This window comes from Gigantopelta aegis, chromosome 4 (assembly GCF_016097555.1).
Source record: "Gigantopelta aegis isolate Gae_Host chromosome 4, Gae_host_genome, whole genome shotgun sequence".
Classification (NCBI taxonomy): domain Eukaryota; kingdom Metazoa; phylum Mollusca; class Gastropoda; order Neomphalida; family Peltospiridae; genus Gigantopelta; species Gigantopelta aegis.
Genome location: NC_054702.1, coordinates 12,330,257 through 12,352,252, shown reverse-complemented (window position 1 = coordinate 12,352,252; position 21,996 = coordinate 12,330,257). Strand labels below are relative to the sequence as shown.

The 21,996-nt window shown below is 33.8% G+C and overlaps 1 protein-coding gene across 1 annotated transcript in view; it reads left to right on the top strand.

Annotated features, from left to right (window-relative positions):
* Positions 1-21,990, top strand: part of LOC121369683 (E3 ubiquitin-protein ligase rnf213-alpha-like) — a 136,238-nt gene extending 114,248 nt beyond the window's left edge. The window contains exons 56-71 of the mRNA XM_041494734.1: positions 888-985; positions 3,401-3,554; positions 4,055-4,220; positions 4,424-4,524; positions 6,198-6,260; positions 6,642-6,645; positions 6,992-7,191; positions 7,737-7,872; positions 9,314-9,394; positions 10,151-10,346; positions 11,747-11,969; positions 12,318-12,392; positions 15,560-15,754; positions 17,582-17,671; positions 20,652-20,851; positions 21,576-21,990. Coding sequence (XP_041350668.1) covers positions 888-985; positions 3,401-3,554; positions 4,055-4,220; positions 4,424-4,524; positions 6,198-6,260; positions 6,642-6,645; positions 6,992-7,191; positions 7,737-7,872; positions 9,314-9,394; positions 10,151-10,346; positions 11,747-11,969; positions 12,318-12,392; positions 15,560-15,754; positions 17,582-17,671; positions 20,652-20,851; positions 21,576-21,753 — 2,160 coding nt within the window. The 3' untranslated portion in view covers positions 21,754-21,990. The remainder of the gene's footprint in view (positions 1-887; positions 986-3,400; positions 3,555-4,054; positions 4,221-4,423; positions 4,525-6,197; positions 6,261-6,641; positions 6,646-6,991; positions 7,192-7,736; positions 7,873-9,313; positions 9,395-10,150; positions 10,347-11,746; positions 11,970-12,317; positions 12,393-15,559; positions 15,755-17,581; positions 17,672-20,651; positions 20,852-21,575) is intronic.
* The last annotated feature ends 6 nt before the right edge of the window (positions 21,991-21,996 follow it).

The window sequence follows — 21,996 nt, the reverse complement described above, 5'->3', positions numbered from 1 at the left end:
TGATACTTGTTTTCTCAAAATTTTAATATACTTGTGATATTTATACTTTGCACAGCGCTTTAAACTGTTCATAATTAATTTTGATCATCAGTTCATTCACATTTTTACAGTAGCCGATTTCTTTTCTGTTTTTGCTGGCCAGTGTGTCATTAAACATTCATCCATTCATTCATTCATTCTTGGCATTGTGGTTATAAGCCATTGTGTATAACCATTGTTGGTGAAAAGTTCATTTATTCACCTGAATATCAGTATAAATAAAAACTGAAAAGCAAAAGAAATGCAACAATGTTTTCAGCAGTATGAAAGAGTTAATAATTGTTTTGTTTTTTTGTTAGATGATATTACAATGATAACTGTTGATTAACAAAATGAAATTGTGTAAAAGAGAGCTTGATCTGTATCACTAAGTAGTTAATTTTATTATCTTAATCAAATAATTGTAAAAATAACAGAAAATATTTGTTGCATTTCTTTTGCATTTGAGTCAAGTTGTCAAACAAAATATTCTCTGAACGATGTGTGTATTTTTTCTTTCAAGCTAAAATATCACCTCTCTATCTTATGTCATATCGTTATGTAGAATACAATCACAGCTATGGTAAGTTTTCATTGTCAACTGACTTCATACAACCTATACTGTAACATACGTGTATGTCACTATTTTTTTGGGGGGGATACACAGTTACATTAAAATGTCCGTGTTACTGGTGAACTAATGCATTTGTATGTGACTTAATAGATTAGTAATTGCAGCAAAAGAATATTGAAGAAAAATAATGTACACAATCTATTGTAAATGGTTAAATAATAAAATTATTTGATATTTCAACATATTAGTAATCAGTGTTGTTAATATGCATGTACATTGTATATGTTTATTTCAGTGTGGTAGGCCATACACGGAAGGCAGGTGCAATGAATGTGGTTCAAAGATAGGGGGAGTTAGTCACAAAGCATTTGAGGGAAATGTTCAAGATTCAGGGTAAGAGTTGGCATTGGTAATCACACACACACACTTGTCAAAACCTTTCTCTGTTACAATTCCTACTGGTCAAAACACATTGATTAAAAAAACTGTTTTATGTATTTACATATATCATTTACTTTATTAGTTTTATAGTTTGGTGAAAGTGAATGATAGGAAGGACACTGTATTAATCAGGATACTGATCTGAAATAAACCCATGGGCCAAGATAACTCATTATGAGTTTAGCATGGGGTGGCCTGTTTTTCCCAGACAAGGGGCCAGTTTTGTTTTTGTTTTGTTTTTGTTTTTTATAAATTAAATAAACCAGGATGAAAACAAATGTTCAGTACCACATTGTTTATAGTGTCCTATTTCTTATTAATTAAATAATTAATTAGTTTATTTTATTTACTACAAAGTATCCTATTATCAAAAAAACACATAAATTTAACAGTTTTACATCCTATGTTAAAATGACTAACCACTGCTTTTTATGTACATCAAAAGTTTAATGCTGATATCATCTATTTATATTTTTGTGAACAAGTTCATGATTCAATTATTTCCCTTGTAAATTATTATTATCTAATTATTGAGGCCAGTGTCTCTTCATTGTTTTTTTAGTTTGATGATTACCAGTGCATCTGATTGTATTTAAAAAATAAAATTGATATGAAGTGCAATGATTGTAAAGTATCTAAAAGTGATTGAGTACGAAGCCAAATAATGGTGACAAATAATGCTGAATCAGTGTCCTGTTGTTAGGTGTAAGTAAAGGTTTAACATCAAGTTTGATTCATGTTTTATGAAAGAAGTGTCGGTAAGATTGAAACAGTAAAATATGTGCATTTTTTAAAATAAGAAAAATGCATTTTTTTATATTAAAAATACCAGGATGACCAGAAACGCTTCAGATGTGTGGAAATAGATAATCTAAACAATAAAATATATAAGTAAAGTATGATTTTAGTTATCAATAAGGGCTCTAATATTGAAAAATATGCCTTATAGTGTTTAAAAACTATGGTCTGTCACTTTAAATGAAGGTAATTTTTATTCATACTAGTATTTCTTTTTAAAAATATATTGTCAAATACATTTTCTGCTAAAGTTCTACCATAAGAAATGGAGTTACATATTTTCAATAGGATAAGCAAGAGATATTAACAAAAAGTAAAAGATATTGTCAAAAATTAAAAAAGATGTATATAATAAATAGACCATTTCATTGTAGTTTTTTTTTTTTAATGAAAATTGTGTAAAAATCATATTTTCACCCACTGCTTTGCAATTCTTGAAAATATGATTTTAACACATCACTCGTTGACATAAAAATCATATTTGAAAACCCCCCACATAAAATAGCCACTATGTATTTTTTAATATGTAGATTAACCGAAAATAAAGAGTAACATTTAAGCAGAAAAAAATGCTTAGCCAGTAGGATGATAATTAACAATTAAACAATATAAGTGCCCAGGGTTTTGACCATGCAGGATGAGTTGTGACATGGATTTGTTGCTTTCGATCGATATCCAGGGCGCAATATTTCATGTGAACTGTCATTATGTTGATGTGTTGGTTATGCGAACTAAATTCATGAAAACAGCCATTTGGTTAGTTGGTGTAATATTACATTCTAAATCTGAACAACAAAACCATTTTCCATTATCAAAATCGTATCTTTGTACAGGGCAGTTGAAAGGAAATTATGTAAAGTCGTGATTGCTTCCATAATCCATTACCAGGTGCTTGTCCTTTGGAGGAATTCCACTCTCCTAGGAGAGAAATAGTTAAAAGTGCAGACCCTAGTTTTAACCTGTAAACAATGGACACTAAGTGTAATTAATTTACAAATCTGTAACTCGATCATTTGGATAAAGTTACAATAAAGTGAAAGAAGAGTCTGTTAGTTAAAACAGGAAATATCCTTAAAAATAGACTACAACTCGAATCAATAAACCGCTACTTTTCAGATGCTTGTGCATTTTTCAAAATATGAAAATTGCAATTTTTGTGGTACTACAAACACCAGGATGACCAGAAACACTTCGGTTCTACGAAAATGGATAATCTAAACAATAAAATATAAGTAATGTTTGATTTCAGTGATTATAAATGGCTCTAGTTGTGAAACATATGTTGTAGTGTTTAAAAACTAGGGTCTGTCCCTTTAATGAAATTAAAAAATAATTGTTGATGAATATTAGTTTTTTGATAACCCCTCCCCCACTTTAAAGCATACACCAAATATGTTGATTTTATAAGGAATACTTTTATCAAGATTTTTGGTTGTGTTAAAAGCTTACAGCTGATATCAATCCCCTCCAACCTTAGTAAATTGTGATGGTTCTTAAATTGATTTATAACTATAAAATGTAGGGAAATGTCTTTATACCTGAAATTAATTTCATGGGTGTTTTTTTCAGAATTGATCAAACAAAGACTGGTCATATTTTGGGTGATGCTAACCAGAGACCAAACATCTCACCATCAGAACGTAAACTGAGTGGTCAAGCTTGTGCCTTACTCAGACTGCTTACACATGCAGCTCTACTCCTTGGCTGTGATATCAACCTACAAGTTAGTGTTAAACGATTTAATATTTATACTGCAAACTTAAAGTTCTCACTGATTCTTGATTAATAAATGTAATTTTACAGTAACAGGAATGACTCACAAAATTTATATCCATATGACTATTACTCATGCAGCTCTACTCCTCGGTTGTGATATCAACCCTCAGGTACATGAAGTAACCCTGTCCAATATATTAGTTTTTAATTTTCAAATGATTTGTATTTCTGTCTAATACTTTTTTTGGCTTAAAATAGTGTTTTTTGGCTTGAGATGGTTTACAGTGTGGAAATTTGTTTCTTAATGGTCTTTTAGTTTGACATCAAAACTCAAAATTAATATCTTATCTTGAGTAGGTCAATCTGTTTGACGTAATCCATTAAACAGTAATTTGGTGAGGATATACATGTATTTCAACTGTTTACAACTGATGAAAGGAAACCCTGCTAGAAATGTATCTCTCCGTTGGCTGGATTGTCTCCTAACAAATTATGTTGTTCTGACAGGCTGTTTCATTCATGGTGCAGCCAACTGTACAAAATGTGTGTCAGTTTTTCTGGGACCATATTCAGAAAGATATAGAACAACTTCATAGAGGTCTGGGAAAGAGTGTGGATGACATTTTTCTGATACTTCATTTCATCTTTCACCAAATATCTGACGAAACTCAAGGTAAGTTTTAAAAAATAACACAATACTTCATGTTTTGTATACTTAGTGATTTACTAATGTTTTGGATATTATGTTTTTTTAAATATCTGTCATTTGTGTGCAACTTGTAACAGTTATACCTGCATAATTTGGAACTCTTATTTATATTTATATAGTAATGTGCAGTGCTTTCATGTTTTGTTTATATTTGTTAATCAAATTAGGAGTTGCTACTCCAGAGAATCCAGTGACTCTGTCAACAAAAGAGGAAAGAGAAGACTGGGAAGAACATTTTTCCAGCACATTTATTTCTCCATGCCTACAGGTAACACAATCAGAAAGTTGGCTCTTCATATCATATGGTTAACTTTAAACTCTGCATTAACTTTAAATTGTTTACACATATTTCTTCTGTTTTACTTGTTATAGAGTATCAATTTATAAAATTATAAATGTATATTTTCCTCAGTTTTCAGCCATTGCAAGATGCTTCTGACTAATACAGCCTTTTTATGCTCCACTATGATGTTCATCAGCAGAGCTTTTCTAATATTGATATGTCCAGCATCTGTCTGTCTGCCCGTCTGTTTGTCCATGTGTCCGTCCATTAACTTTTCCTTTAAAGTATATCTTCTCCTACAACTTTTATTGAATGGTTCTGAAACTTGGTACAATAATTCTCTGTGGCACCCTCCACAAACTAATAGATATTTTGAAAAATCTAATTTTTTTAATATTAAAAAACTAAATTAAATTTGAAAGTATCTTCTCTTAGAGTTATGATAGGATAGTTATAAAACTTGGTACTATGATTCTCCAGGGCATTTTTCACAAACTAATACAGAGATATATTTTGTTAATTTGTATCAAATTTCAAAACTTAAATAGAAATTTAACATTAAAAACTTAAAAGGCTATCTTTTCATTAGTTTGATTTGATAGTTTCTGCAACGTAGCAGAAAAGTCTCAGGGTCAGTGCACAAACTAGATAGATAAATTTTTTGGAATGTATTTACTTTTGAAGTTATTTGAAATCTAAACAGTTTAAAGAGAAATACAGTTTGAAAATTTAAAGTTTATCTCCTCCCAGTTTTAATATCAAATATGTTCTTTAAAATTTAATCAATTATCTATTCTCTGGGGCAGACTTCACAAAGTAATAGAGAGGAGCTCTTTGAATGTGTGATATTAAATAAATTTTAAACATTTTGAAAACTGAAATTTAACATTGTATTTAAGTGTGTTTCTGGTCATCTGGATTTTGTAGATACTTCTGAAACTTAGTATAAGTCTCCCTAAGGCTCATGTGTTGAAAAACTAATACAGAGATATTTTTGAATTTGTATCAAATATCAAAACTTTCAATAAAAAAACTGACATAGACAATTTTCATTAGTTCTAAAAGAAGTTATTACAATCGGGGCAAGTCTCCAAAATGCAACAAAGATTACAAATTTCATAAAATGTATTATAATAAAAAGTTACTTTACAAATCCCACAGTATGTGTCATACAGTTTTAATTTAAAATTTGTTAGACTTGACACATGGATATCTAATATGGTTTTTAGAATTAATCATTTATCTATTACTGACAAAATTGAAAAGTAACTAAAGAGCTCTATTAAAACTACATATTAAATACATTTTCTTGTTTTGGATATTAGTATCAGTGTATACGATGTATTTATATATTCTCCAGGTATGCAATTTTTAAACAATCAGTAGAGTAGAGGTTGTAGGATTGATTCCCCACCCCTTTAGTGAACACACTGGGGATTTCTGCTCCAACCAGTGATGTACGTACAACTGCAGTTCTTGCAATTTGTATTATGAGCATTACCAGTGTAAAAGTTTAAATAAAATTGATTGACACCAACATCTAGTACTAGCAGTAGATAAGAGTAATCTGTAATATTGTGATGATTGATGAAGAAGGGATTATAGAGTACACAGTCATTCACATTTAAAAAGGTTTCATCTGTAATGTTATTTTTCAGGATCTAGACAACTTGCTGCAAATGCTGAATGATAAAATTATTAAGGACAATAAGATTTGGTATGTTTGATACATTTTAATTGCAGTAGTGATGTTTCAAATATTTTTAATTTTGAAGAACATTTTTGAGGATAAAAAAGTTGTTTTTAATATAATGTTCTCACAGAAATCTAAGATTCTCTAATGCCACTGATAGCCAAAGATACTTTTTAATTTAGAGTTCAGTTTATTTAATTAAGTGGTTGTCCTCCTGACATTGATTTATTGGAGAAGTAATAATCATGCACAAATATAATTTTGACTCTACCTTCTGTACAGATACGAATTTGATTGTCATAACTGTTTGTAATTTAGATTTTCGAAATATAATCATAACAGAATACACATTGGTTATAATTAAGCTTTAGAGTAAATCAGAATTATGTTATCACCTTTTTCTTTTTAGATAGGTTAAATGTATAGTTATATGTCATGGTTACTGGCAAAATTTCCATATTGCAATTTAGATATACAAATATTTTCAAGCTCTTCAAGCAAACATTTAAGACAATGTTTGTTGAAAATGCATTGAGTGTTTATCAGAAATAAAATATTAATGTTTTTTAACTGTTTATTCTTTTCAATATATTTCATATATATTTTATGAATAAAATTAAGTAATTAAATGTGACATTCTACTTTTTTATTATTCAAATACATTTCATGGACTGCATGAAAAACATACATCCCTCGACAACCAATTAAATGATTGTTAAACTTCATTGTTGTTTTGTTTATTAAATGTTTGTATCAAAGGACAAGACAAACTGCTGAACATCCTCTATGAAGTTGAAACAACGGATGTTGAATCAATAGAAAATCTTCACAACATTCCCGATGTCTGGCGTTACCGCTCACGCATCACCCTGGATCATTTTCTGAGAGAATTCCAGCTTCAGATGGAAAATGCCAAGAAAAAAGATTGCAATCTGGTCTTGAGACTGTTTCAGTCAGAGGTGAAAGTACAGACATTTGTAACCGTTCATTAGTTTATATGATGCTGCCATAAATGAGTATCAGGTGTAGTCAGTGTTAATCATTAAAACTTGAAGAATTTCAATTTTTTTTATATGTATAAACAATTGACTATACAATGTTAATGTTTGGGATGTAGTTTGGTTATAGTCATTTCACTGGATTACAAAGTAATGCAAAGATCATACCAAAACAAATTACTTTGTGTTTCATGTTCAGAAGTGCAACAATTAAGGGTAGAACATTTCAAATTTTAACATTATTATATCAGGACTGTTGTTAAGAAAATCTTACTCTCAGTACATGCTGTATTCCTTCCATGCTGTGCAGGGCTAATTCACAGTTTTGTTAATTTATGACCAAATATTTATCATTGTGGTTTCTAGTATCCAACAGCTAGCTTACATCATATATTACTTCTATCTTCTCATATTTTTCTAGATAAGAATACAAGATGGAGAACAGATTGCAATTTTACATTTCCCAGTCTTAGAACTTACAGGTTTTTGGGATTTTTTTTTTTCAGAACTATTATCTTCAGGCTATGCAGTACATACCAAGTATTCTGACTCTTCAGCGCCACTTGATGTTGAGATACCGACGCCGACTCGATAGAGTTGAGGGTTACAGAATGACCATTAAAGATGTTATCAGAACTGAAAGTATGACTTACTTTAAACAGTCTTTAAATACTGAACACTTTGTCAGATTAAAAATGTATTACCATGTTGCCTGTGTTAAGCACTAAAAATCAACTCTTGTTTTCTCATCTGTTTAAAAAGCCAAAAGGTACCGGTAGTTCATGAAATTATGTATACTAAACAAATACACAAATTGAGTAATAGATTTACGTTTGTGTGAGAATTACCCTTTTACTAAATATTTTTTATTAAATTATTCATTTTATCATTTGCTGTAGATTGCATTATGACACGTTGATCAAAATGGCATCTAAATGCATAGCAATTCTTTGGTTTACAATAATTACAAGTCGGCTGGCTTCAAAAAGTAATCTTATATTTGTACAATAAAGCTATGTTTTAATAAGTTTCTTGAAAATCACATAATAATGAAAAGCAATTGCAACCTCTTTCTGTATTAAAATTCAGAATCATTTGATTGCAAGACATGTGATTACTTTGAATTCACAATATCTGAAAAACAAGGGTGGTTAATATAAGAATATTGTTATATATTTCAAAAAAGAGAAAATGATAAAATGGCAGTCAAGTAAAATGTCCATTTGTCAAATGTAAAATGAATAAATACATTTTAACAAATAAATGTTTAATTATATCAAACTATTACTGTGGTCCTCCATCATTTTACATATGTAAAACTAATGAAAGATAAGTTAGGAAGAATAAGCTCACCCTGCTCACTTTCTTCAATATCTAGAATTAAAGTTAGAGAAAAAGGGAGAAAGAATTGTCTAGCACTTAACATACTGGTAAATGATGTGCTTTGTTTGGGAGCACCGGCCTCGGTGGTGTCGTGGTTAGGCCATCAGTCTACAGGCTGGTAGGTACTGGGTTCAGATCCCAGTCAAGGCATGGGATTTTTAATCCAGATACCGACTCCAAACCCTGAGTGAGTGCTCCACAAGGCTCAATGGGTAGGTGTAAACCACTTGCACCGACCAGTGATCCATAGCTGGTTCAACAAAGGCCATGGTTTGTGCTATCCTGCCTGTGGGAAATGCAAATAAAAGATCCCTTGCTGCCTGTCATAAAAGAGTAGTCTATGTGGCAACAGCAGGTTTCCTCTAAAAACTGTCAGAATGACCATATGTTGATGATAAGATAAAAAAAATCAATGTGCTCTAGTGACGTCATTAAATAAAACAAACTTTAAACTTCTTCTTTTTTGGGGGGAGAACTAAGGTATAAGAATTGGTGTTTTCTCTGTTATCTCTGTAAATTGAAATCTCCATAGTGCAGGTTGAGTTAATGGTTAAATTCCTTACCAAAATAGGAGCAGTTATGCATTCTTCAGATAAGGATAAATTATAACCAGTTAATTAAAGGACTAACGCAAAGAGTTCTTGGTTCAAATCCCCTTTGGGAAGATATTATTTGTTTTTATATAAATACTTGTTTTCAGGTCACAGCTTCAACATGCAAGAACTTTTTGATGACTTTACTGCGGCTTGGGAATGTGTCAAAGAAAAACTTTTGGATTATGGTAAGATCTAAAAAAAAAAAAAAAATTCTTGGATCAAAGAGAATTCAAAGTTGCACAATGAATTACAGCTTGCCGACAGCAATTACTATCATTGCGATACAAATTGTCGTGTGTCAGGAGTGTCACCGATGGCACACTTGTGCCATGGGATAAAAATGACTGCCATTCCAGTAAAGCATCCCAGTGATGGCAAAATGTATACACCAAAATGTATACACAATTATGTATATTTGAAAAAGATTTCTTACAGCAAAATAACCTATCATGTTTATTTGCTACATTAAAAAAACAAATTGCCATAGTGGGGCTTCAAACTTGCTGCCAATGGGCTGTTTCACCCATGTCAGTTTTAAAACAAGCAGGAGCGATGTTTTATATATATTTATACATGTATTTATGTACACACACACACACACACACACACACACACACACACACCCCACACTTTTTGGCACCTTTCTATGCCCGTGCATTATGTTGATGAATATTCTATTGATTAGTGATTTGGTGAAGTGTTTGTTATTTTCTACTGTTGTACTTATTAGTTATTTGATTTAAGTGTTTGTTATTTTCCAGTGTTGTATTTATTAGTGATTTGATGCAGTGTTTGTTATTTTGCAGGATATTATGTTTATTAGTGATTTGATCAAATGTTTCTTATTTTCCAATGTTATACTTATTAATGAGTTGATGAAGTGTTATTTTGCAGGATATTGTATTTATTAGGGAGTTGATGAAGTATTTATTGTTTTGCAGGATGTTGGAGTCTGCATGGTGGACTAGTCAGACTTCCACAGGAATTCAGGAATGTAAAGATAACACCTGACTCTCAGCTTGCCATCCTGTTACCATCGATGATTGGTCCAGGACTCTGTTCTTACATTCTCTTGGAGTTCCTTCTCAGAAAACACAATGAGTTTCTAGATTGCTACTGTGTAATTACCAAACAAAGGTTAATTTTGTTCTTTGACCTTTGATTTTGAGGACTGGGATCTGTTGTTGAAGAATTAGTAGAGGTTTTCAAATTTATGTATATAGATGTACTGCATTATGCATGTTGTTGGTGATTTGATGAAGTGTTTATTATTTTGCAGGATGTTATTTAGCAGCTTGGTGAATTATAGGTCTGACATTTTAGATTAAATTATTTTATAAAAATTAAGATAATTTAAAGAAGCCTATTTTGTTTTGTTACACTTCAGCCAACTGACAACTTTGTTTTGTAGAATTCACAAAAAATGTAAAAATGTCTGATTGTCCAAAGTAATGTTGGCTCCATCATCTTCAAAAAGACCATAACAATGTTCAAGCAGATGTTCAGACAAGGGGCAGCTCTGTCTGGGATTGATTCCCATGGGTGGGCCCATTAGGCTATTCCTCACACCAGCCAGTGCACCATGACTGGTACATCAAAGGCCGTGGTATGTGCTATCCTGTCTATGGGATGGTGCATATAAAGGATCCCTTGCGACTAATGAAACAAATGTGGCGCCTTTCCTCTCTAAGACTGTATGTCAGACTTACCAAATGTTTGACATCTATATAGTCGATGATTAATAAATCAATGTGCTCTAGTGGTGTTGTTAAATAGAACAAACTTTAATGTGCAGACAATCACTGAGCCAGACAATACCAGCAGTAGATTGCAATTGTCATCCAATTTTTCAATTAACTTTTTGGCAGAATTATATTTCCCAAAGTTAACATTTTAGTGGATATTTCATGTTTGCAAGGGGTCTAGACTGTCACGAGTGAACTTTAGAGGGGTTGAATCATGTTTCTCTGGAAAATATATTGTAAAAAAGAATATTTGCGTGAGTGGGTGGGGGTTGACTCCCAAAACCCTCCTCCAGCACATACCTGTATTTGACTATATGGCAAACAACAGTTTAATCTGAATGACAAAACTGTATTCTGTGATCAAAATCTTATCTCTGAACAATGCAGAGTCAAAGGATAGTTGTGATTATATAAATATGATTTGTTCTGAAAAGTACTTTTTCGAGTAGCTACATCTTTTATCACTTGTATATCGATATGTTGATACATAATTGAATTTATGGATATTGGTGTTCATATCTCTACTCAAAACATTTTTAAAACAGGTCTTAATTAGGCCTACAGTTGGCTAGCATTAGTATTGCCATGTGACTCTGTTTTATCTTTTGGTAAACAATATGTTAAGAGATTATTTCATCAGAACACTATTTTGCATACATCTCATAATCAGCTAAAATAAAGGTTGGAAAAGATATAAATTTTTGAAGAAGAAAAAATTGTTTTAACTTTGTGAGCAAAACATAGCAGTGAGAAATTTTAAAGTTTTATGTTTATATTTGTTTCGTTGTACAGTGGTGTTCCTGAGGTTCAAGTAAAAGACCTGAAGGCAAATCATCTTGTTTGTTACCATCCAGACAAAGACCTGTTGCCATTGGTGCTCGCCAACTGCAACTATTCTTTCAAGCTTGGTGAGGGAACTAAAGTGGAGTATGACTTTGATGGTTTTGAACATCAGCTTAAAGAAAGGTTGTTGCAAGCTAAATCAAAAGTGCACCAGCAAAGTGGAATTATTCCTGTAAGTACACTGCAAACCATAAATTTAATGAATATTTTATTTCGATATGCATTAGTTTCTTGTAAGGTCCTAGACATGTTGTGTGGCTTTATTTATTAAAACTTCAGAATGACAGATATAGTCACTTATTTGCTGAAATTGGAGGCTTTTGAAAATATGTCCAGGGAATGTCCAGTTAGTAATTACTTAAGTAATTGCGATTTGTAACCTTTTTACCTTTCATAGATTTTACATGGAAAGACACAGTATGATCTAGATCTATAATATAAATCTTTTGGGTTTTTTTTCTCTTTTCAAATGTGCTTTTCTCTTCTGTATTCTAATATTACATTTGTGATTTTATTTCAGCTGGAAACCATGTTGTACCGTGCAGACACAGGCAGTGCTGTTGTGTTTGAAACACTACGCAACAAAGTCAAGCAGGTTAGGTTTAGTTACAAGTTAATGACACTGTATATTTTTAAGATTTAAGCAAATGAATTGATTGCATGCATGAAAATAAATCTTTATGGAACTGAAAGCAAACTAATAAGTTTTAATTAAGTACCCCTTCATAGGTTTCTGCTGGGATTGAGTTATGTTGTCAGATGGGCACTGCAATTATTGCCTTAGAGGGGCATGGGATCAGGAGGGCATCATGGCAGTTTTAAGGACACACTTGGTGCACAACGGTAAATTAAGAAGATCTTTATAGGACATGGAGGAAAAAAAAAAAAAAAAAAAAAAAAAAATACATTACTGGTAATAAAATAAAATTGACTGAAACAAATTTGCTGGAACCGGAAACTATTTTCTTTGTGCCAAATGGTTCACTGCATACAGGTATTTATTTTGTATTATTGTTTTCTCGTAACATGGGCCTAAATACACAATAATATATACATTTCAGGTCTCACGCGAAGTCAAAATCATAGAGCAAAGTCACTTCTCTCTCAAACTTTAGAGAGGGCAAAGTTTTTATTCACAGGGATACTTAATTTTTTTTTTTTTTTAAATCGCAAAAAAGAATCTTAATACAGGTGCAACTTTCACAATTTAAAAAAAATTAATTTTACTGTCTGTACGGCTAATTGATGGATATGTGCTCTGTAGGTTTTTTTAAAATCACCTTTCCACATGTTGCCTTCTTTAGAAATAATGAAATGTAATTGAAAAGCACTAATTTAACCATTTGGAATTCATTCTCTCGCAAGTTTGTGTTCTCATTTCATTTAATAACTACTCCAAGTAGAGTATTGTCCTAGTAAATTAATCTACAACGGTCAACCGTAGATTAACCAGAGACAATTAAATGAGTTCCACAGTCACAGTTTCTTAATTGATACACTGTGAAGTTGTCACACTGAATGGCTACTAGTATCCGTAAAGGTGTGAAAATTGCTTATCTGCTGCACCTTGTCACTGTTGTTTAAAATAAACAAAATAAATGGGTTTTTTTTTATAGAATTTATGTACAGTGGCCACTTAACACAGGCACTTTAGCGACTTGGGGATCCAGTTTAAATGGCCACTGGGTGTGTAGGACAGGTCACCGCTTATTATGAGTGCATATAAATTAAAAATCCACTAGGACAGGTTTGCCTGTATTATTTTATTATTTCGACGTCTGTTTTATATGTTGAATTTATTCATTATGACAAAGTCTATGTAAAACTAGTTGTAAAACTAGTTATCTACTCCCCGTTTTTTTTTTCACGTGGAGGTCTGCTGCTCCAAACGAATATTTTGTTTAATGTATTTTCTGGTGGAGCATGACCCAAACTCTAAAAATATTCACTCGCCATAGTCTAGATCCCCACCCTTGTACAATTTCCAGCACATTCGCCTGACAATATGCTTCAACAGTCAGTAGCACATTTAGGCCTACTATTAGTGCCAGACACGGGTGTTGTCTGAGCTAGACCGTCTGTGAGCCTGTCACATGAGTTTGTGGCGACAGTCTCTCTTCTAGCACTCAGACACTTCACGCTTAATTATTATCTATGAATAGATGTTCCTCAAGTTCCTCACCATTCACCTGCGACTGTGTACATTGCAAGTGATTTTTAAAAAGGTGACACAGATTTCACCTTAAGGTGACTGGCACGACGAAGTCAGGCTAGTCAGCGAAGTTTGGGCTCACTTCGCCCAGTTGCGTGAGCCCTGCATTTATTAATAACATACATGTACATACATCAGACACATTGTTTTGATTTCCGTTTTCTTTCTTTTCAGCCCTGTTTTGTTAATGTCTAGATGCAAATGGCAATGATTTATTGTTATTATATGCCAACAAAGGTTTTATAAAATTCATGGATATTACATTGTAGTTTACATTTGCTATAATACATGACATGCCACCGGTTTGATCATGTACGAAGAATCATATCATAAGCAAGACTTTTTTACAAAGTCGTCTGCAACAAAGATTTCACAATCATGTCAATATTTTTTGCTGATTTAATGTCACTTTTTTATCAAAATATGCCACATCTGGACTTATTGAAGTTATTCGTGACTGCTTTGTCCATCTCTCGAACAAGGCTGTGTGGTTTGAAAACAGCAAGTAAATGTTTACAGTTTCGGTTTTGTAAATAAAACAATGCATGCACATTGTCATGAGTGGCATTAGCAGTTATCTGTAGTAAATTCAACTCGCACACCTAATTCAGAACATTTTGGTTCTGCATCGAGAGTTTCCGATTGTTCTAATATTTCGCAATCTCTTTAATCGGTATTACTCATAAAATGTCAGCATTTCCGAAACCATAACTTTACACAATCAAAACTATAACTTTCAATATATTTAATGGTGAAATTAAAGTACTTTTTCAGGATAACATAAATAAAGGTAGTTTTTCAATAACATTCAAGACCAACTTCAATCTGATTTATTGAAGGGCACTGACGGCAAGAGGGGATGAAAGGCACGGTAATACATTACCGTTGGTAGGGGTGAAATTGGGAGGGCTTTACGGCAAACGTAGGGCGCATGACAGCAATTGCCATAGTGCTGTCGTCGAATTCAAACCCTGTTACTGCCACCACACAAGTTTAATCTTTGTAGCCCACAATGTAAGTTACAGACACCACCATAACTTATTAGCTAGCTAGTAAGTAGATTGTGAGTTAGTAGGCAAGAGAGGTTATAGTTATATATGTATGTATATATGCATAGATGCCACTTACACTGAATCTCACTCAAAGGTGTCACTGATATATATGTAAATGATTTAAATACCTGTAGTTTTAAAAAGTAACTAACAAAAAACATCTGTGACCCAACAGCATTATTTTGCAAGAGTGTGTAGTCAGCAGTGTTGTGGTTTCAGTTACATTACTGATCCAATGTTTTGATTATTTTGTTTGAAATCAAACATACATGTTGTTAGGTTGGAAGAAAAATAATCATACACTAATATCTATTGAAAATAGGGAGGAAATCCAAGTCCTCGAGATAAGACTGTTTTGTCAGAAATGCACCAAGACTCGTTCCATTTTTTTAGTTGGAATAACTGTGGTTCATGCAAACAGTTGTATCTTTTAACATGGAATCTCCCTGTCTCCAACATCCACTCATGATTGAGTCTCTTTGCTTTGTTCTTTTTTAGGAAGCCCTGAGTCCAACTGTTCGGCTTCAGGTCAGTGCAGAACTTCGCGCCAGTCTCCCAGATATCTGTGATTCAATAGACAACCTTGACATTGCTGTGTGTTTCCTCAAGTCTCTTGGAGATGATGGGTCACAGTCTCTACAACAATTTATGACTGACGTGCTTAAAATGAAGCAAACTATTGCAAGTCAGAAGGTATTTAATATATATATATATACTGACACATTGAAAACGCAAAACAGATATTTTTCAATATTTTGTTGTGATTAATGAAAAATATATTTATTGGACTTAAAATAACAATTTATGAGAGGAAGCCATTGATTGGTACTTTTGTCTGGGTTTTAATCCTGGTTTTGTTCTCGTTACACATACAATAGCAGAAACACACAAAATGGTGTGAAATGCGTTCACTACATGCTCAATCATGCTGCATGCAATGCACGTAAAATGCCAGTATGTGGACACAAGTCATGTAATGGTGTCATATTCCTCGTCACATTAAGAATGTCACAACTCAGAGAAGAACAGAGGGAGCGAGTGTTGGGCATGGTTCAAGTGGGGACTTCACAAAGCCAAGTTGCTAGGACCTTCAAAGTCCATCCATCAACTATTGGACGACTTGTTGAACGTCACCAACAGACCGGGAGTGTCCGTGATCGACCTCAGCCTGGTCAACGTCCCGTTACGACCCCACGCCAAGATCAGCAAATTCGACTACACCACCTCCGTGATCGGTTCAGAACTGCGACGATGACAGCAAGCAACACGATAGGACGTCATGGAAGGCCTATCCATCTGATGACAGTCATCCGTCAACTCAGAACGGATGGACTCAGATGCAGACGTCTGTACAACGGTAACATCATGATACCGCGACATCGTGTTGCGAGACTACAGTTTGCTCTCCAGAATGGTAATCATCCACCAGCCTTTTACCGGAGCATTGTTTTCTCAGATGAGTCCCCTTTCTCTGTCTCCTTTGCCGATGAAAGAGCACGTGTGTACAGGAGACTCCATGAACGGTACGCTGACGGATGTGTGAGGGAACGTGATCAGTTTGGCGATGGTTGTCTGATGGTATGGGGGGCAATCAACTGTGATTTCAGGAGTGATCTCATCATTGTCCACGATGCCCTTACAGCCCAGCGTTATGTTGATGTTATTCTAAGACCAGTTCTCCAGCCACTTTTGCGCTGTCACCGAAGACCAGGAGGTCCCCTTCTGTTTCAACAAGACAATGCCTGTCCACATATTGCAAGAATTACCCAGGCATTCCTGCAACAAGCCGGTATCACCGTTATGAACTGGCCCACCGTTTCACCGGATTTGAACCCAATTGAACACATGTGGGATGAGTTAGGACGTCATGTACGTCACCGCCAGCCACCACCGCGTAACATCGCTGAGCTTGCACAGGCATTGCAGGAGGAGTGGAGGAACATTTCTGTGGCTTATTTGAGATGTTTGTATCAATCCTTTCCCCCGTCGTCTTCACACATGCTCACGGGCCAATGGTGGACACACCAGATACTGACCTTGATATGGGGGGGGGGGGGTTGAACTTTTCGATTACGAATGCAACTCGATTACATGTTTCCATGTGAATGTATCTCATGAATAACAGTCATTAATGTCATATTACATTATCCATCAATTCATTAATAGTTTGTCGTTATTTGCAATGAAAAGTTGTTTTTGCATTTTCATTGTGTTTCAGTATATAATGTATTTAGTGATATTAATATGAGAAATGCTTCACAGTTGTGATTTTAAGACTTTGTTCATCAGCAACAGACTGTATTAATTTCCATTCATGGGAGAAGGAAGAGGGTGAGCAATGCATATTCTGACTACATCTACTGCTTCTAAAGCTTATGTTATTTTACAGAAATACAGGTTTTCGTATTAAAATATTAAATTACTTCATTAAAATATCATGTTTTCTTTGTCTGAGAATTATTTTGTATTTTCATCTTGCTTACCAATAACATATAATAAATATGATTATCTTTCTTTCAGGCTCGACAAGTGTGCAAATTTAAGCATGTTCAGAGTCTGTGGCTTTTTCTGAACTTGGAAAAATCTCAAGTTCTTGCAGTACATAACCAGGTTTGTGTATCAACAATACATTGTGTGAATATAATATACTTTATGTTTATTTTAATGTGACACTGACATCTTGAAGGCATTGTAGAATAATATCTGCTATTACAGCTCTTTTACCATTATATTACACATTACTGACAAAAAGAAAAGGAAAATTGTTTTGGAAATAACATTAATGTTCTGTTTTTATGTGCAACATTGGTCAATATGTAAACAAAATCCCTAGAAATACTCGCCCATATAATAATGAACAAAGTCATATATATACTCAAAGGCAAAAGTTATTGTGACATGGATGTAAACCAGAGAAAATGTGCATGAAACAGCTCAAAGAAATGCAACCAATCAGTTGTTGCAGCGATTACATGCTTTGTGCAAGAAACGTGGAATATTCGGGAGAAATGCTGTCCAGTGTTCACCATAAAAGGCCAGACATTCAGTCGCAAATCATTGCCACTCTGTGCAGCCTTCAGAAGTCCAGAAGTCAGAAAAACACCATTAGTGAACTGTTTGATGCAATTTCATCATGCAAAGCCTCAGTGAAAATGACAGATGGCGAGTCGTATGGATGCTTGAATCTGGGACCTCACAGCGTGATGTCGCACATCAATTCAACGTCCACAGAAACACCATATGGCACTTATGGCAACGATATCAACTAAACGACCATCCCCGTAGTGGCCGACCACCCCGTGACAACCCCTCGCCAAGACACATGGATCCGAAACACGTATCTGCAAAACAGGTTTCAACCAGCAACCCTCACAGTCCGTACCATCTCTTTCTCCAGCGTTTAGTGGCCTAAATGAGACGACGGTGCCAGGCCTGTATCAATGCTCAAGGTAGACACACTTGCTACTGATTGTGTGAACTTCGCTCTGGACCCCTGAAGAATGTCATCTGCTCATTAATTTTGAAATGATATATTGCAATACAATAAACCCTATTGCAATAATTATGTATTGAAATATAGTTGATATTATTTCAATTCAATATTTATAAGGGTTTTCTATGAAAACAGAAGGAATCAACTTTTTAATATTTTGTTTTCCTTTTTTAAAGATAAAACGCCTCAAACATTTAACACAGAGACAAAGACCTTTTTTCTTCTTTTTTTGGACATTACAAAATTACAAACATGGACGATGATGAGATGAATAGTGAAGCCGCAGTATTTCCATTTCGGTATGGGACTACTTTGCAAGGCTGTGCTCCATGCTTGCTGTATGTTTAGCTATCTCTTTATCACCAGAGGCCGGTGTACAGTGCATGCCGGGTAATCGTCCCCTATTTGGGGTCATACACTCTGAACACGCACCCATAATTGCATCCATGAAGTGGGTGAAACTGTGTATGTTGCCTATACACCTCCCCATTGAGTCTAGCAGTGCATTCACTCTGGGATGGAGCCGGTACTGGCATGAAAAATTCCTCATTGGCTCAGGTGGGATACGAACCCAGTACCTACCAGCCTCAAGTCCAATGGCATAACCACTACACCACTGAGTCTAGTTCTTTTTAATAAACTTTATTGGTTTCGGTTCGTCATGCTAAATTATTTAGTCCATATTTTTCTTCAAGAAAATAAGCATATCTATTACTTCAGGATTCAGTGCTGCCCTCTGTGCTATACAAGGAAGGAAATGTTTTATTTAACGACGCACTCAACACATTTTATTTACGGTTATATGGCATAGGACATATGGTTAAGGACCACACAGATATTGAGAGAGGAAACCCACAGTCACCACTTCATGGGCTACTCTATTTCAATTAGCAGCAAAGGATCTTTTATATGCACCATCCCACAGACAGGAGAACACATACCACGGCTTTTGATATACCAGTCGTGGTGCACTGGCTGGAGTGAGAAATAGCCCACCGATGGTTATCGATCCCAGACTGACCACACATCAATTATACGCTTTATCACTGGGCTACTTGTGCTATACAATGTCCACAGCTGTACTGAATATACGTTGTGATGGTACCAACAGTGGGTGGAAATAAAAGTGTCAATCTGTCACACCTGACATCATCACTACCCAGTCAGGGAAAGGGAGAGTGGAGAAAAAGGAAAAAAGAGAAAGGAATAATAAACAAATTTAATAATATAGATGTATGTATAAACTATAACATTTGAAACATGATATTTGTCAAATAGTGTAAAAGAAAATATGTTTTTATCTTGAATCATGAATGTGGAATGATAAACATAAAAACATAAAAGAAAAAAAAAAGTTTGATCACATCAAATTGTGTACATTTAATATAATAGAATAAATATGGTATTAAAAGAAATAAAAGGTATGCATATAAAGTATGAGTATTCAGTACCGTTTCCAGAAAATTAATAATAGTTGACACCATTGTGACCTTTGACAGCTTGAGCTGGCACGTGTTTAGAATAAACGATTAAGAACATCATCATTGATTGGATGAATCTGACCTTGACTGGCTCTAATGTCTAAACCACATTGTTAACAACTACTCTCTTACCTTTAATTATCAGAGAATTTTCCCCCCTTTTTGTCCAGACAGAAATCGTGAAAAAACTTATTTCAGTGACAGAGATTCCTCATACTGTAACAATTTCATTAACATCTCCTAGGATAGAAAGCATTGCCGACTACCATTTCGTGTCATCACTAATTAATAAAATGCTGGTGTTTTGTTTGTTTGCCTGTTTCCTGTCAAATAAGGAAATAATAAGTGTACAGATCACAATACACAAAACTGTACCATGGTTCATGTCAAGCGGTATATTTTGCTTGATTAGTTTATCCTACTAATAAGTGTACAGATCACAATACACAAAACTGTACCATGGTTCATGTCAAGCGGTATATTTTGCTTGATTAGTTTATCCTACTAAAATCTATATTTGATTAAAAAAAAATTCAATCTGTTTCTGATAATTGGAGATCCATTTTGTATGTATGTAAGAAAAAAAACCAGATCAAGAAATATTTTTGTGTTTAAGGATGCTTTTGACAACTTGGGTCCAGATATGAAGAAGAAGCTGTCTGATACTCAAACAAACAGTCTAGTTTGGTTCTGCCGACATCAAATACTGAACAAGCTGGAATTTGTCCTCCAGGAGATCTTTGATTGCATTCTGCTGAGGATTGCACAGCCACAAGCTCATTACGATGAAGATACTAGAGACCAGAAAGATATGAGGTACATTCATTACATACGACTAGTATGTGGCTGTATGTGGATCACAATACTGTTTAATGATATCTAAATAACAATTTAAATGAAATCGGACCGATGTGACCTATATGTCATATGTATTCCTTAAGTATTTTATATATGCAGATTGTAAAAAGTTCTTAGGGTTTAACCTTGTGATTCTAAATATAATTAGTATAATATGTGACTCGGTAATGTACAAGATAATATTTTTTTACAAATTATGTTACTGTATGTAGCTTAGTTGCCAATGTAAAGCTGTAGGTAAAGTCATTACCATCTGTCATTCAGTCTGCATGTCCATAGTAATTGCAACAAATATGTATGTACAATTTAACATTTTCACACAGTATGTGGTTCTGGAGATCTGATAAACAGGTTTGGTTTGGATGGTGCCTAAAAAGGGAATATCGTGTCAGACTTACATAATGATAAAAAAAAAATGTACCGGTATAATTTATGCTGAATTTATGCTGTGCCTATGAAGAATTATAACCTAATAATTTTATTATAACCACTATTTATAAATTTATATTAAAAAAGAAATGTGACCAATAGTTCAAGATGTGATGGCACAATTACCCAATGATTAATTAGTCAGTGTGCTATAGTGATGTTAAACAAAAACAAGCAACAACTGTTCGAAATTGGATCATGCTTATCATTGTTATTATTATTTTTTATTATTATTGTTTTTTCAATATTTCAGTTTACGGGACATAATGCATGGTAACATTGACAGTCCTCTATATGATTTGGATTCTGTTGAGAAATCTGTTATGGAAGACATCACAGACTTCCCAGATGACATCAAAGGCAGTCAAGCAACAGAGGCTTGGCTCACAGTTTATAAAGAAATAGAGGTCATAAGAAGACAAGCTCTATAGAGAATTTTCACACTTGTGTTTCATTAACTTAGAAGACTGATGGAATATATCCTGTGAAGTAATGTGTATCCTGTGAAATAGTGTGTAATCTTGTGATAAAATGTGCATCCTGTGAACTATTTGTATTCTGCATCCTGTAAAATATTTGTATTCTGTCAAATGACATGTTTTATATAAAATAATATGTGTATCCTATGAAATATTATATAGTTTCTGTGAAATATGTGCATTTCCTGTGAAGTA